The 13182-nt window shown below is 35.7% G+C and overlaps 1 protein-coding gene across 6 annotated transcripts; it reads left to right on the top strand.

The window, feature by feature from the left end:
- Nucleotides 1–7984: 7984 nt before the first annotated feature.
- On the top strand, nt 7985–10157 carry LOC145165668 (zinc transporter 4, chloroplastic-like). 6 transcript variants are annotated; one of them, XM_079084462.1, is made up of 4 exons: nt 7985–8134; nt 8223–8280; nt 8725–9372; nt 9591–10157. In XM_079084462.1, the coding sequence occupies exons 3-4, from the start codon at nt 8755–8757 to the stop codon at nt 10044–10046; spliced, it is 1074 nt and encodes a 357-aa protein (XP_078940588.1). In that variant the 5' UTR covers nt 7985–8134; nt 8223–8280; nt 8725–8754; the 3' UTR covers nt 10047–10157. The 6 variants fall into 6 exon arrangements, with proteins under 6 accessions (XP_078940588.1, XP_078940587.1, XP_078940584.1 ...); XM_079084461.1 differs by having other exon boundaries at nt 8651–9372; XM_079084458.1 differs by having other exon boundaries at nt 8624–9372.
- Nucleotides 10158–13182: the final 3025 nt, after the last annotated feature.

Below are 13182 nucleotides of genomic sequence, written 5' to 3'. Positions count from 1 at the left end.
GATCCGAAATGATAACGGTACACGCGGAACCCACTCCGCTAGATGCATCCCTCTGTGGGTTCATCAAGGACCTTTCGGCATGCATGATGGCATATATGATCCTTGATAACCCAAACACTAGCAGAAAACTGACCCGAGATCCGACTTATCCAAACTTGCTCACAATTCCAACGCAATACGTATTCCTAACGTCCATCTAGTAACAGTAAAAGATGACATACCCGCAACAACTGGAGGAATCCTAGTCACCTCCAGCTGATATGATCAACCCTACCACACCTGTAGCAGCCTAAACCGTTGGAGTGACAAACTCCCTCGTGTACTTTCTCGTTTGCGCTGCACTGAATCAGGCCCTGCTGGCCTTTCACCCGATGATCAGAAGTCATGGGTCTCTTCCTGGGACCCTCTACTATACGCACCTGGCACACACCTCTCTTTCCAGGGTGCTCCCAAATCGATCCTGCATCTGCAACTCTTGGAAATCATATCCTTCAGGGTCTGACACCCTGTCACGCTCACTAGCTCGCTTTCCGATGACTAAGCTGCAACAACTGGAAAATCCTCTGTACCTAAACTGGGTCACAAACTCTTCCCTGAAGCTTATTAGATTCTCCAAGACTCTCACCGATTCGAGTATGGATCCTGTGCTTTCAGTAGTACGGGCCCAATACTACCTTCCACACCTATCCATACTTTCCTCAGCAATCCTCCCGAATCCTCCAAGTCACTTCCTCAAAATGGTACACCCAAGTCTCACTGAGCCTCACTACTAACCCACTGAATCATATCCTAGGTTTCCCTAGGTTCCCGTACCCACCCAGTCCTCAGCTGCTGGAAGATTCCCAGTAATGTCAACTAGCTACCTTATGAATATAGCCACATGCAACAGAGATTAGATAATCCTTCGAGAAAAAGACCCATCCCTAGAATGGTTGGACTCAAACAAGAGCTGCGCAATAGGGTCCAATCTGTCACTCTGAGATTATCCGGCCTGTGTTCCATGTGACTTAGCATATTCACTTAGTAGCTAACTCACATCACAAAGAGTCCCACAAAGCACAAAGCAAGCATCATTCAGACAATGGAAACTCTAACCATCATATTCCAATCAAATCATTCTATCCTCTAATCAGGAATCTGTACATGCAATTCAAAGGCTCATACAATCAGGCATAACCTAAACAGGCTATCCTATCACTAACTGATCAGTACTAGCATGCGAGTCTACAAGCACATACAATAGGCATATAAGGCATCCTTCCTAGATCCTTAGCCCTAATCTAGCATTTAGTTCTCATAATCATATCATATCATATCGTAACATAACATGTATAGGTATCTTGGGGAAAACTTACTTGAGCTCGGCTGATTGCACGCATCACACACCTTGTTCTTTTCAATGTTCTATTCTCTTTCAAATTCTTTTCAAACTTCTTTTTATAAAATGATTTTACTTTTGAAAATTTCCATACCAAGTCCTTAGTTTGAGTTCAGACACACCCGGGAGTGTGCCCGAATCCCTCAAACCAAGGCTCTGATACCAACTTGTAACATCCCACAATTCAAGACCAAAAATTTCGTGTTAATTATGTTATTATATAAAACCATCAGTATAAAAACATTCATATTAATATCTCATGTCAAAACCAAAGTGTGAATAATCAAAACATATTATCATAAAACCATATCAGAGTGTAATCCCAAAGATCTCATGTGCGGAAAACATAGTGTGATGCACTGCGATCAAGCCGACTCCTTTCCTTTGAAAACGAGTACCTGAAACCAAAACTGTAAACATAAGCACGAAGCTTAGTGGGTTCCCCCATCATACCACACACCATACAATAACATACTGTCAGGCAATTCTGGGGTGCCTGACTACCCAGGTCAAGCCATTCTAGGGTGCTTGACTTACCCAGGTCAAGCCATTCTGGGGTGCTTGACGTACCCAGGTCAAGCCATTCTGGGGTGCTTGACTTACCCGTCGGTCTGTTTCACCCGACTACCGGGGACTATTTCACCCTTACCACTACCATATAACACACATATACTGCCAGACAATTCTTGGGTGCCAGACTACCCAGGTCAAGCCATTCTGGGGTGCTTGACTTACCCAGGTCAAGCCATTCTGGGGTGCTTGACGTACCCGTCGGTCCTTACGACCGACATACGAGGATTATTTCACCTCCTACTACTACCATATAATATCATAACATAAACATACTGTCAGACAATTCTGGGGTGCTCGACCTACCCTTCGGTCCTAACGACCGAACCTGGGGACTATGCTCCCCCTACTACCACTATCACATATAACATATCATGCTAGCACATAAACATATCAGGTAGTAGCAATCCTAGATGAATATCACAAAGACAATCATCTATCATACAACTCCTACTGGTGGGCCGACATTGTGGCCGTAGACCCACCGCTACTGGAAGGTAACTCACCTCACACCGCTGAAGTCCCGAAGACACAATCCCACTCTGCTGAAGTCCCGCAGACTCAACCCCAGCTGCTGGATGACAGATTCCCGAACTGTCAACACCAAAATAACACCCAATTAATAATTGGGTCCTACTACATAATCATAAGTACGTTCTTTGGGTAATTACCACATTACCCCTAGCTTGGCTTATTCAAGCCCAAGGCCCAAACCATAGGCCCAAAGTCAATTAGGAATCAAAGCTCAACACATGGCCCAATTTTCCAAATTGGGCCTAGGCCTATACATGGCCTCATTCTAAGGCCCAACATCATATAATCATTAAGGCCCAAACTATGGCCCATCTATGGCCCAATTTTCCAAATTGGGCCCAAACCCCTTACATGGGCCTTACCCCAGTCCCATTAATAACACAATCATCAAGGCCCAATAGAAGGCCCAACAATACACCTATGTGAAATTAGGGTTTCACATAAAATGACGATTAGGGTTAAGTGTTTCTCACTTAACCCATTAAGGACTTAATCCATTAAGTCCATCATTCTTCTAAATAAGTCATATGGTGTGATTGGGCTTAATCACACAATTCCATTATTCCAATGGCCCAAAAGTGGGTCCCAATAAGTCCAAGCCCATAAATCCAATATTAGGGTTTTCTAAACCCTAATTAGGGTTTCCAACCCCATCTTAGTCCATTAGGCCCAAATGATATGTATTTTGATCAATTAAGGTTAACTAGACTCATTAAGGTTTTACTAGGCCCATTAGTCATCTGTTTGGGCTTTTAGGTCCATTAAGCTTCATTGGGCCCCTTAGGGTTCATTAGGCCCATTAGGGTTTGTTAGTCCCTTTGTCCAAACATCCAAACAAGTCACGATCCAACAAGGCACACCGCCACCCGACACGGCGGCCGGTGGCGGCAGCCACCACCCTACGGTGGTGGTTTGAGTTTCTTTTCATTATTCCAATTTTTACAATTACAATGAACTCACGAAATAAACACACACATACGATACTAAATAAACACACACCCGCTACCACCCTTGTGGTGGTCGGTGGTGGTACACAGCGGCAGAAAGGTATAAACGGCGACAACCACCATGGTTGGCTGCCATGGTGGTGCACTTGCTTTCCGGCGACCCAACCACTCCATACACACACACACAATGGACATAAACTGATATAAATTCTCCCGAGCACATACATGTGTGAAACCCACAGCCAAGCTGAGGCTGCCCCATGCCGGAGTACTGGACGGAGCAAACCAACCGTAAGGAGGCAACGGTGGCGGCGAGCCACAACGACAGTAGTAGCGGGCGACGGGTCGTGACTGTGGTCTAGCGCCGAAATTACGGAGGAGGAGGGATGAAGCAAATAACATCAGCAGCAGCTACGAAGGAGGGAATCTGCTCGGTCTTCACTGACGGCACAAGGGCCACCGACGTCGCTGGGAGATGCGGCGTCCGGCGGTGGCTTCGTCTTCCTCACAGGCGGTGCAGCGACTCAAACGGCGGCTGGAAAAACAGTGGGGGAGGAGGATGGCAGACGTCCCACGTCAATGCAGCAGGTGGAACCTAGCTGTCGGACTCGGTGATGCAACTGGTGGCCGACGAGGGCTCTAATGGTGATGGCAGCAGTCGGAAGTGAAAATGGAGAGCGTGGCGGCCGGTGAGGGAGGTATAAGGTTGGAGGGTGACGGCTGCATAAGATGGTCAATAGGGTTAGGGTTTGTTCCCTATATACCCGATGCCCTTAAACATTCTTCCATAATGCCACAATTAGTCCCTCACTGCCCATACCTTTTCAAACTAGGCCCAAATTTTACCTTTTCTACCCCAGCTTCGGAAACCCCCTTCAAATTTGATACCTGATTTACCAAACAGCCCCTAGGCCTCAAAAATCTCTTCAATGAAGTCCCCATAATTTTCATTTAGTCCCCGCCTTCCATAAAACTTAGAAATTAAGTCTGGATTTTACACTTTTAACCCCCAATCTCTTAGAGTGTGACAATTAGCTCTACGAGACCATCATTTGATATATAATTATTTATTTTAGGGCTTCTATTCGTTCATTAATTTGTTTATTTATTTAATAAATAAAAGGGTGTTACAAGAGGTGTTCCCATTGGTCTTACTTATATAGTTAATAATCAAACTATTTTAGAAAAATCGGCAAAACTACTATCTTTAAACTCGGGAAATTGAAACAATTAGACACTATAACTAATAACTAAACTATTTTAGCAAACAAGTCTTCCGATAGATTTACATTTGTGCTTATTGCAACAATGTCTCACTAGTAATTCTTGCATTGCAACTTATCTTTTTTCATAAGGTTGTTCGATATAGGTTTCGTTGGTATGGTGGTGTAGTGACCATTTTCTAGCTAAAATGAATTGGTGTGGAAGATGATGTGGTATAGGTTTCGTGGTATGGTGGTGTACTCCTAACTATAACTAGGGGTGAGCATCAGAACATGGTACCTGCTTTCGGAACCGGAACCGCCTAAGGCGGTTCCGGTTCCGGTTCCTAAAGTTTTGGAACCGCCTTAAGCGGTTCCGGTTTCGGTTCTCATTTTTTCGGAACCGCTACCCGCTGGGTACCCGCCGGAACCGGTTGTATGCATGTTTATATATATATATATATATATATATATATATATATATATATATATAATAATAATAATAATAATAATAATAATAAGTTATATGGTTTCGTTGGAATTTGAGTGCTTAAAATGAATTTTCATAATGGAATTTTATATTAAAATGAATTTCTTATAATCTAACTATACAAATCTCAGTATTTAAATCTGCACATCAAGGACATGAAATCACTAAGTTTTCTTACCTACCAAATATATAAATTATTGCATATGTTACTACTTATGTTTGTTTATATGAACCACAGTAGATACTACAAAAAAAAAATTAGTAATATGTTGGTCACTAATAGATTTAAGCAAAAATTGTACACGATAAATCAAATGTGAATGAGAAAAAAATAAAGCGTCGAAGGAATAAAGGGAAGTCGGTTTCAATCTTCCTATCCCACATCGGTGGTGGGAAGTAAAAAGAGAAAATGTTACTCCTTATAAGAGGGAAAGCTTGTAAAGGAATCAAGAGGGAAAAGCCTTGAGAGCACTCGTTGGTGTGCCTATCTTTGTGGACAGCTAAGGGTCTTTATAATTGGCCCTTTTAAACCACCTTCTAAGGGTCTTTATAATTGGCCATTTTAAACCATCTTCTATCTAAAAGAGAAGGGGTTTAAACCTTTTTTCGCTAAAAATTTAGTTTTTAGCTGGGTATTGAAACATTGACTTTTAGTGATAAAATAAGATTTTTTTTTAACTGGGTACCCGGTATTGAAACCGCTTTCAACCGGTTCCAGGACCGGTTCTGAAATCTTAAGAACCGGTGTAGGTGGTTCCGGTTCCAAGCAATTTGGCCGGGTACCTGCTTTTGTTCATCCCTAAGTATAACCACCTATGTCTCAAGTGAGACTTGAACTCATGACATTCCAAATGAAAGAGTCACTTTATATCGTTACCCCGTTAGGCCAAAGACACTTTGGTTGATTTATATTGTTACACGTCATTTATTTTTTTTTATTTTTTTTTATTTTTTTTTTGTCGTTTACGTATCAAATCAGTAAAGTTGGTGGAATTTATTCTTGTATAAAAAGAATACATCCACTTAATTGTTTCTCATCTAAAAGTCATAATTTCGTAACCAAAACAAGAAATTAAGTTATAATGATTTTACCAAACCATATAATAATGTTTGCAACATATCCAAACATCTTTTAACTTATATATCAAACCATTAGCTTTATATTTGAGTTACTCTATGAATATCACTACAAATAACTCAATTGATAATGAATTTGTCGAATATCTTATTTATTCTTTTTCTAAAATGTAGTTTATTTGAGGACGAAGAAAATGTTACTCTATGACTTCATTACAAATAACTCAATTGACGATGAATTTGTCGAATATTTTATTTATTCTTTCTAAAAATATGTTATGTAGAAAACAATTTTTAAAAAGAAAATATAAATTAAGGAACATGAATATAAATATGAGATGATTGCTTGCACTTTTTCACGGGTCTTAAATCTCGTTGAATTTTAGGGTGTTATTATATGTATCTTCCTCACTCACATAAATTGTCAAATCATGAGGGGTACACACTATTTCGCTTACAAAGGGGATATAAAACATATAGAATTTTCCAAATAATTTACTATGATATTATCTACCCATTCGACACACGTCACTCATGTAGCCAGGTTTGTTGATTTGATGTATATGATTTTAGGAGTCGTTGAGTGCACATTATTGAAATCGTAGATATATCATATATTTGTCTTTTTTGGGGATTGTTATTTTTCCGTTTGGAGTATTCATATATTATTTTTTTCATTGACACTATCTTTGTATTTTTTTTCATTAAGATTATCCTTGTGTGATTTTTTTTCACTAAAGAGACATTTAATCAAATCAGTTTTTTTTAAAATAATAATAATAATAATACTTATAATAAAAGACAACAAAAAAGACAAAAAAAAAACAAAACAAAACAAAAAATAACAAAAAGACAAAATATGTCTAATAAAAAAGTTTTAAAAACAATAAAATTACAAAAAAAAGTAGTACATAAGGAATTTTATGAATTATGGGGTACATAAAACAACATCATTTTCTTTTTCAGGTTGATGATATATTTTATAATCGTACGCATAGATCTTTATTAAAGTCATAAAACCTTTCTTGTATCATGTTATACTCAACTCATTAACTCAAAAAACTTAACAAAAATCTCCAATATAAAAGCTTATTCGTTAACTTATTTATTTGACTCATCAAATTTATTTATATTATTTTATTATCTTTTATATACCTTTGGTGCTTACAATTAATTGACTATGAATATACATTGGCCCACCACAAACAAACTTATTTATTTTATTTTATTATTTTTTACTAGGTATAAAACCCGTGTAATACACGGATTGATTAAAAAAAAATATTAAAATATAAATAATAAGTATTTTCTAAAATAAATTTTTTTGAAATAAGGAATGAAATTTTGAAATAAGAAACATATTAATCGCAATTTATTATAATGTTTATTACATTTGATAGTTTACATATATAATTATAAGTATTATGTGGTTTTTAATTTTAAAAATTAAAAAAAAACCATAAGTTGACATGTGAATATTATTTATTTAAAAAATATTACAAAATAACAAGTGTCAAAACTCATTAGAGATTGACATGTGACAAAATTATCTTCATTTATTATCGCACAACTAAAACTAAAATTTAAGTTATACATTGGCCCACCGCAAACAAATATACATTGGCCCACCACAAAATTTAATAGAAAATGCAATAACTTGTATATCTATAAATTTCTTAAAAAACAAGTTTTGAATAAAAAAATTCTCATGTTACAGAGATAGCTTTTTTCATAGTATTTTCAGAATAAAAAAGTTTTGAAAAGGCATTTATATTCACTTTCTTCCCAATTGTCAACTGCAAGAGAAGGAGAGAAAGCGTGCGTCCATGATCTTCCTCAAACTCCAATAATATTATTCAATTCTCACACCAGACGCTATCTTATTTCCCCAAATTTATCATTCATAGAATTTAATACTTCCATGTCGCCGCTTCAGGCAATTCTTCCCCATCCTACTTTCTTTCATTTAATTCCAGTTGTTTCTTCAAATCTATAACTCCTCACTGTTTTTCTTCTTCTCTCAGGATTTCTTCCCATTGCTTTTTCTACACATAATCAAAGAAAACGTTCCCTTTTCACCAGGTGATTTCGACAATCCATTTATCCGTTCAGTAGCATATCTGTTTAGTTCCATTTGATCGATGATCATAGCTTGTCCATCTTTCTGTTGATTGCTTTAAATTTCAGTTTTGTTTAGATATTATTAGACATGTTTGTTAATTGTTTGTGACTTAATAAACCACCTCATCACATGATCGAGAAGTTATTTATCTGAACATCTTTTTCTGTTTTTATTGGTGAAACTGAGCAATTACATTTGCAGAATTTGACAAAGATATTTCGATTTTGTCAATGAGATTTTTTTGGCGTTATTATTGTAATAACGACAATTAGTTTTCAATGAAAATGAATTTATTTTGAACAGTTTGATGGACTTCTTCAATTCTGTCAGTCAGCAACTACTTCATGATAGCTTCCTGTTCTAAGTACCAAAATTGATACTTTCTTCCTTTTGGATCAAAAAAGGGCTCCCTTTCACGCAATCTTTCAATATCAATGTCAACCAGTAGTTGCAGTGGGTCGCCGGAATTAGAAGCATGCCGGGATGAAAAAACTGCTCTGATTCTCAAAATTGTGGCCATTGCTTCCATCTTTCTCGCCGGAGCCCTAGGATCGGCCATTCCATTAGTTGGCAAGAACTGGCGACTTCTCAAAACGGAGTCCAGTTTCTTCTTTGCCATTAAATCCTTTGCAGCTGGTGTCATCCTTGCTACAGGATTCGTCCACATGCTACCAGATGCCATGTCAGCATTATCTAACCCTTGTCTCCCTGAAATCCCTTGGTCAACTTTCCCTTTTGCTGGTTTCATTGCAATGATGGCTGCTTTGACCACACTGCTTGCTGACTTCATAACCACTCAATATTATGAGAGCAAACACAAGAATACGCAGATTAAAACTAGTAAAATTGAGCCGGATGACTTGGCTTTTGCATCCGTGGTGGTTCCGTTGGTGGTGAAAGATGGCGGTGCTGACGAGGATGGCGGTGGGATTCAAATCGCGAGTGTGGATGGTCAATATGGTCAAATGCACGACCACTCGGACAGCCACTCACACTCGCATACTTTTGGTGATGATACCGACGGTGTTGCAAGAAATGTTGTCGTTTCTCAGGTAATCTTCTTGTTCTCGTACCAGTACTAGTACTGGTACTAGTAACAGTAGTCGAGTACTAGTACATATACATGTACATGAAATTCATGTATTTGTATCGGTACAGCCGTACAGGTAATCATCATATACCCGTACAGGTAATTTTCATGTATTTGTACCTGTACCTGTAATTTTCATGTACTTGTACTGTACCTGTTAACAACTTAACTTTTACACAGGTACTGGAACTTGGAATAGTGTCACATTCGATCATCATTGGTCTATCGCTCGGAGTTTCACAAAGCCCATGTACGATTAGACCGTTGCTCGGGGCACTATCTGTTCATCAGTTCTTTGAAGGGTTTGCATTGTCTGGTTGCATCTCAGAAGCAAGATTCGGGATGCTTCGATCCACAGTGATGGCGTTTTTTTTTGCAATAACGACACCTTTAAGTGTCGGGATAGGGATAGGGATCTCTTCATTTTATAATCCTAATAGCCCTAAAGCTCTGATTATTGAAGGTATTTTGGACTCTATTTCTGCTGGGATTTTAGTTTATATGGCTTTAGTGGATTTGATTGCTGCTGAGTTTTTGAGCAAGAGGATGGGAAGCAAATTAGGGGATCAAATGGTGTCTTTTATTGCGCTTTTTCTTGGGGCTGGATTAATGGCTTCTCTTGCAGCTTGGACTTAAGAGAAGATATGCCCTGCCCTTTTGTGTAATTATTTAACGTCATCTCATCTATTAATTATTGTCCAATGAATTACTATAAGTTATAATAGATGTAACAAAGATTTCATCTTACTTGATTTGATCTTTTTTTCTTTTTCTTTTTTCTATAGAAAATGGAGGGGTTAACATGAATCGACTTGATTTCGTTGGAAAAAAAAAAATCCTTTTTCCCCTCCAAAAAATTGTTTTTGTTATTCACTTTATAGGTTAAACCGATATCTGTCAATCGGTTTTCTTTCACGTAAAACAATAAAATAGCAAAATAATATATAGACAAAATCCAAGAAAGCGTAAAAGATATTTATTTAATTAGGCAATATATAATAGCAAAATGTTCTAGAAATTTAAGTTTTAACAATACAAGTAATTGGAATACAATGACAACTGAATTATTTATATATGTTATAAAAGCAACATCGTATTAAGAATTATTTTGTTTGTCTTTGAATGACAACTAAATTATTTGTATATCTTATAAAAGCGACATCCTATTAAGAAGTGATTTTGTTTGCCTTCGAAAGGAAAACAATAATAACCTACAATGATAACCAATTTTTTATTTTGTACATATTTTATAGTGAATAATTTTTATATGATTTACTAATAATTTTTTTATTTTTGTTTAAAACTACCACTAGGTTTTTAATACATATTTAAGATGTCATGTGATTGCTGAACTTTAATTATGGCAATTTTTTGTAAACAATTTACTGTCGAACCTTTTCTTTGTACAGATTTTATTAAAAAAAAAAGTTGCTTGGTTTTAAACTAGTAATCTCAATTAAGGGAGACAAATGCTCTATGTTGAGTTCGACACATTTTTTATGTTCAATATGGATTATCACTGATTTTATGAAACAAACTATTCAAGCTCTCTTCAAGCTGCGAACAATTGGAATTTATGTGTATAAATGTAACAAACTTATAATTATGTGCTTTGAACTGCTATTACAATTTTATACCAGAAATTTATATTTTTGGACAAAGTTAAACTTTGTTATAAATTTGGTCCAAACTTTATTTTTACAAAACTGTCTCAAAACTATTTTTCTTTTCAATTTCTTTTTTTTAAAGTTAAAATACTTTTTACACCTTTTTACAAGTTTTTTTTAACATTTTTTACAACCTTTTTAAAATTTTTTAATAACCTTTTAATTTTTTACACAGTTTTTCAAAATCTTTTTATAATTTTTTTACGTTATAACACATTTAACCTTTTTACAATATCTTTTTTTTTTTTAATATCAACTTTAAACTTAATTTACAACTTAAGAAGGTTGAACAAAACATAAGGAAAATGTTTAAAATTTTGAAACGAAAATAAAAATATTTAAGAAGAATGAAGATTTCTTTTTATAGGTTTTAAAAAAAAATCAAAATTTTTCGAAAGTTTTTCATGACTCTAAACCTACTATACCTTGGTTGTGAAATCATCTTTTTAAGAAAAAATTATTTACGTTTTAAACTTTTTCCTTATGTTCCTCAACCTGTAAAAAAAAGTTTAATAAGATTTGTAAATTTTTTTTAAATATGTTATAAAAAAGATTATAAAAAACATTTAAAAATTGTGTAGAGAAAGGTTAAAAGTTATACAAAAGTTCAAAAATGTTGTAAAACAATTTATAAAAAAAAGTTACAAAACATTTAAAAAAGTGTTATTTTTATTTTACTTTTTTTGTAAAAAAAAGTCTATAAAATATTCTAAAAAAATTGTGCAAAATTCTTTTAAAAAGTTGTAAAAACAAATTTGGAAAAAAAAGTTATTACAAAATTTATAATAAAATTTAAAACTTTTGCTAAAATAAAAACATGTAAATGACATGGTTAGCTTTTAATAGCATGTCAAAACACATAAAACCTAAGCTGATTACTTTTTATACAATATATTGGTTTTGTTGGCAATTGAAGACAATTTGAATAGTTTGTTTTAGAAAAAACAGTGATAACCTTTTCAATTTTCACTAATATATTATATTATTGAGTAAATTATACAAATCATGCCTCGTGCATGTGTCAAAATATACGTTTAGTCATTATTTTTAAAAATAACTCGGATCGTCCTTATATAATAGTTTTTTCACTCGGTTCGTCCTTACATACAAAAAATGACTATTTTGCCCTTAATAATTTCCTTTATTTTATTTACTTATCATTTTTAAATTGAAAAAAAATGAAAACGAAAATAGATATTTACACCCCAACCTACCCCTCCCTCTTCCCTTTCCTTAGCTTCGTTCTTCTCCATCTACCGGACAGCCATCGGTAAACAATATTACCACTAGGATATTTTTCTCTCCGTCGGAAACTCCGACCACCATAACTCCACTGGAAACCGCTGGCCATTGCTGCTCCACCTCTACCTCTTTCTTCAAGTTTCGCCACCGGAAACATATTCAAAGCCAAAGCTCTCTATCGTTTTCATCTCCCATTTGAAACCTGCAAGTCAGACAATTTTCATCTCCACTTCGAAACCTACAACTCCGACCAATTTCTTGAATCTGGAGTTTGATGCAAGAAATCGTTTGTAGATTTTGACTCTAAGAGACACATATGCACGAATGTTGTATGAAGATCTTCTCCGAATGTTATTCTAGAGATCGTGTCAAGGGTTTCTGTTCGCCGGGGTTCTAAATTTGTTTTTCTGGCGATAAGGATTTCACGAGATCCATTTTTGCCGGCGAAAAAGAATCTGTAACATCCCAAAAATCATGATAAAATTTTCATTTTTCATTTAGATAAAATCATTGTTTCCATAAAACCCTGGTATTAGGCGTGTAAAACCCAACAAATAAAAGGGGTACAACAGACTCCAAATGCACTGCTTTAATGCACTAAAAAGTAGTACAAGGCAAGCAGGGTCGAACCACAGAGACACGGGATAAAAGTCTATACCTCTTTACGCAAGGTACTTTGGTCACAAAGGGGGTTTTTGCAAAAGTAAAATAATAAAATAACAATCTACTTTAAAAGCATGCACAAAATGAAATAAACTTGTAAACAATTTGATTGAATGGTTCTAGTTTTAGTTCTTAATGTTGTTGTTCAACTTGATTATGACTTGATGTAATTAATGATTGTCATTCTAACTTGGTACTGA

The sequence above is a fragment of the Lactuca virosa genome, chromosome 3, assembly GCF_052849685.1.
Source record: "Lactuca virosa cultivar CGN04683 chromosome 3, Lactuca_virosa_CGN04683_v6, whole genome shotgun sequence".
Taxonomy (NCBI): Eukaryota; Viridiplantae; Streptophyta; class Magnoliopsida; order Asterales; family Asteraceae; genus Lactuca; species Lactuca virosa.
Note: the sequence above shows the minus strand (reverse complement) of the source record. Positions and strands in the feature narration are given on the sequence as shown.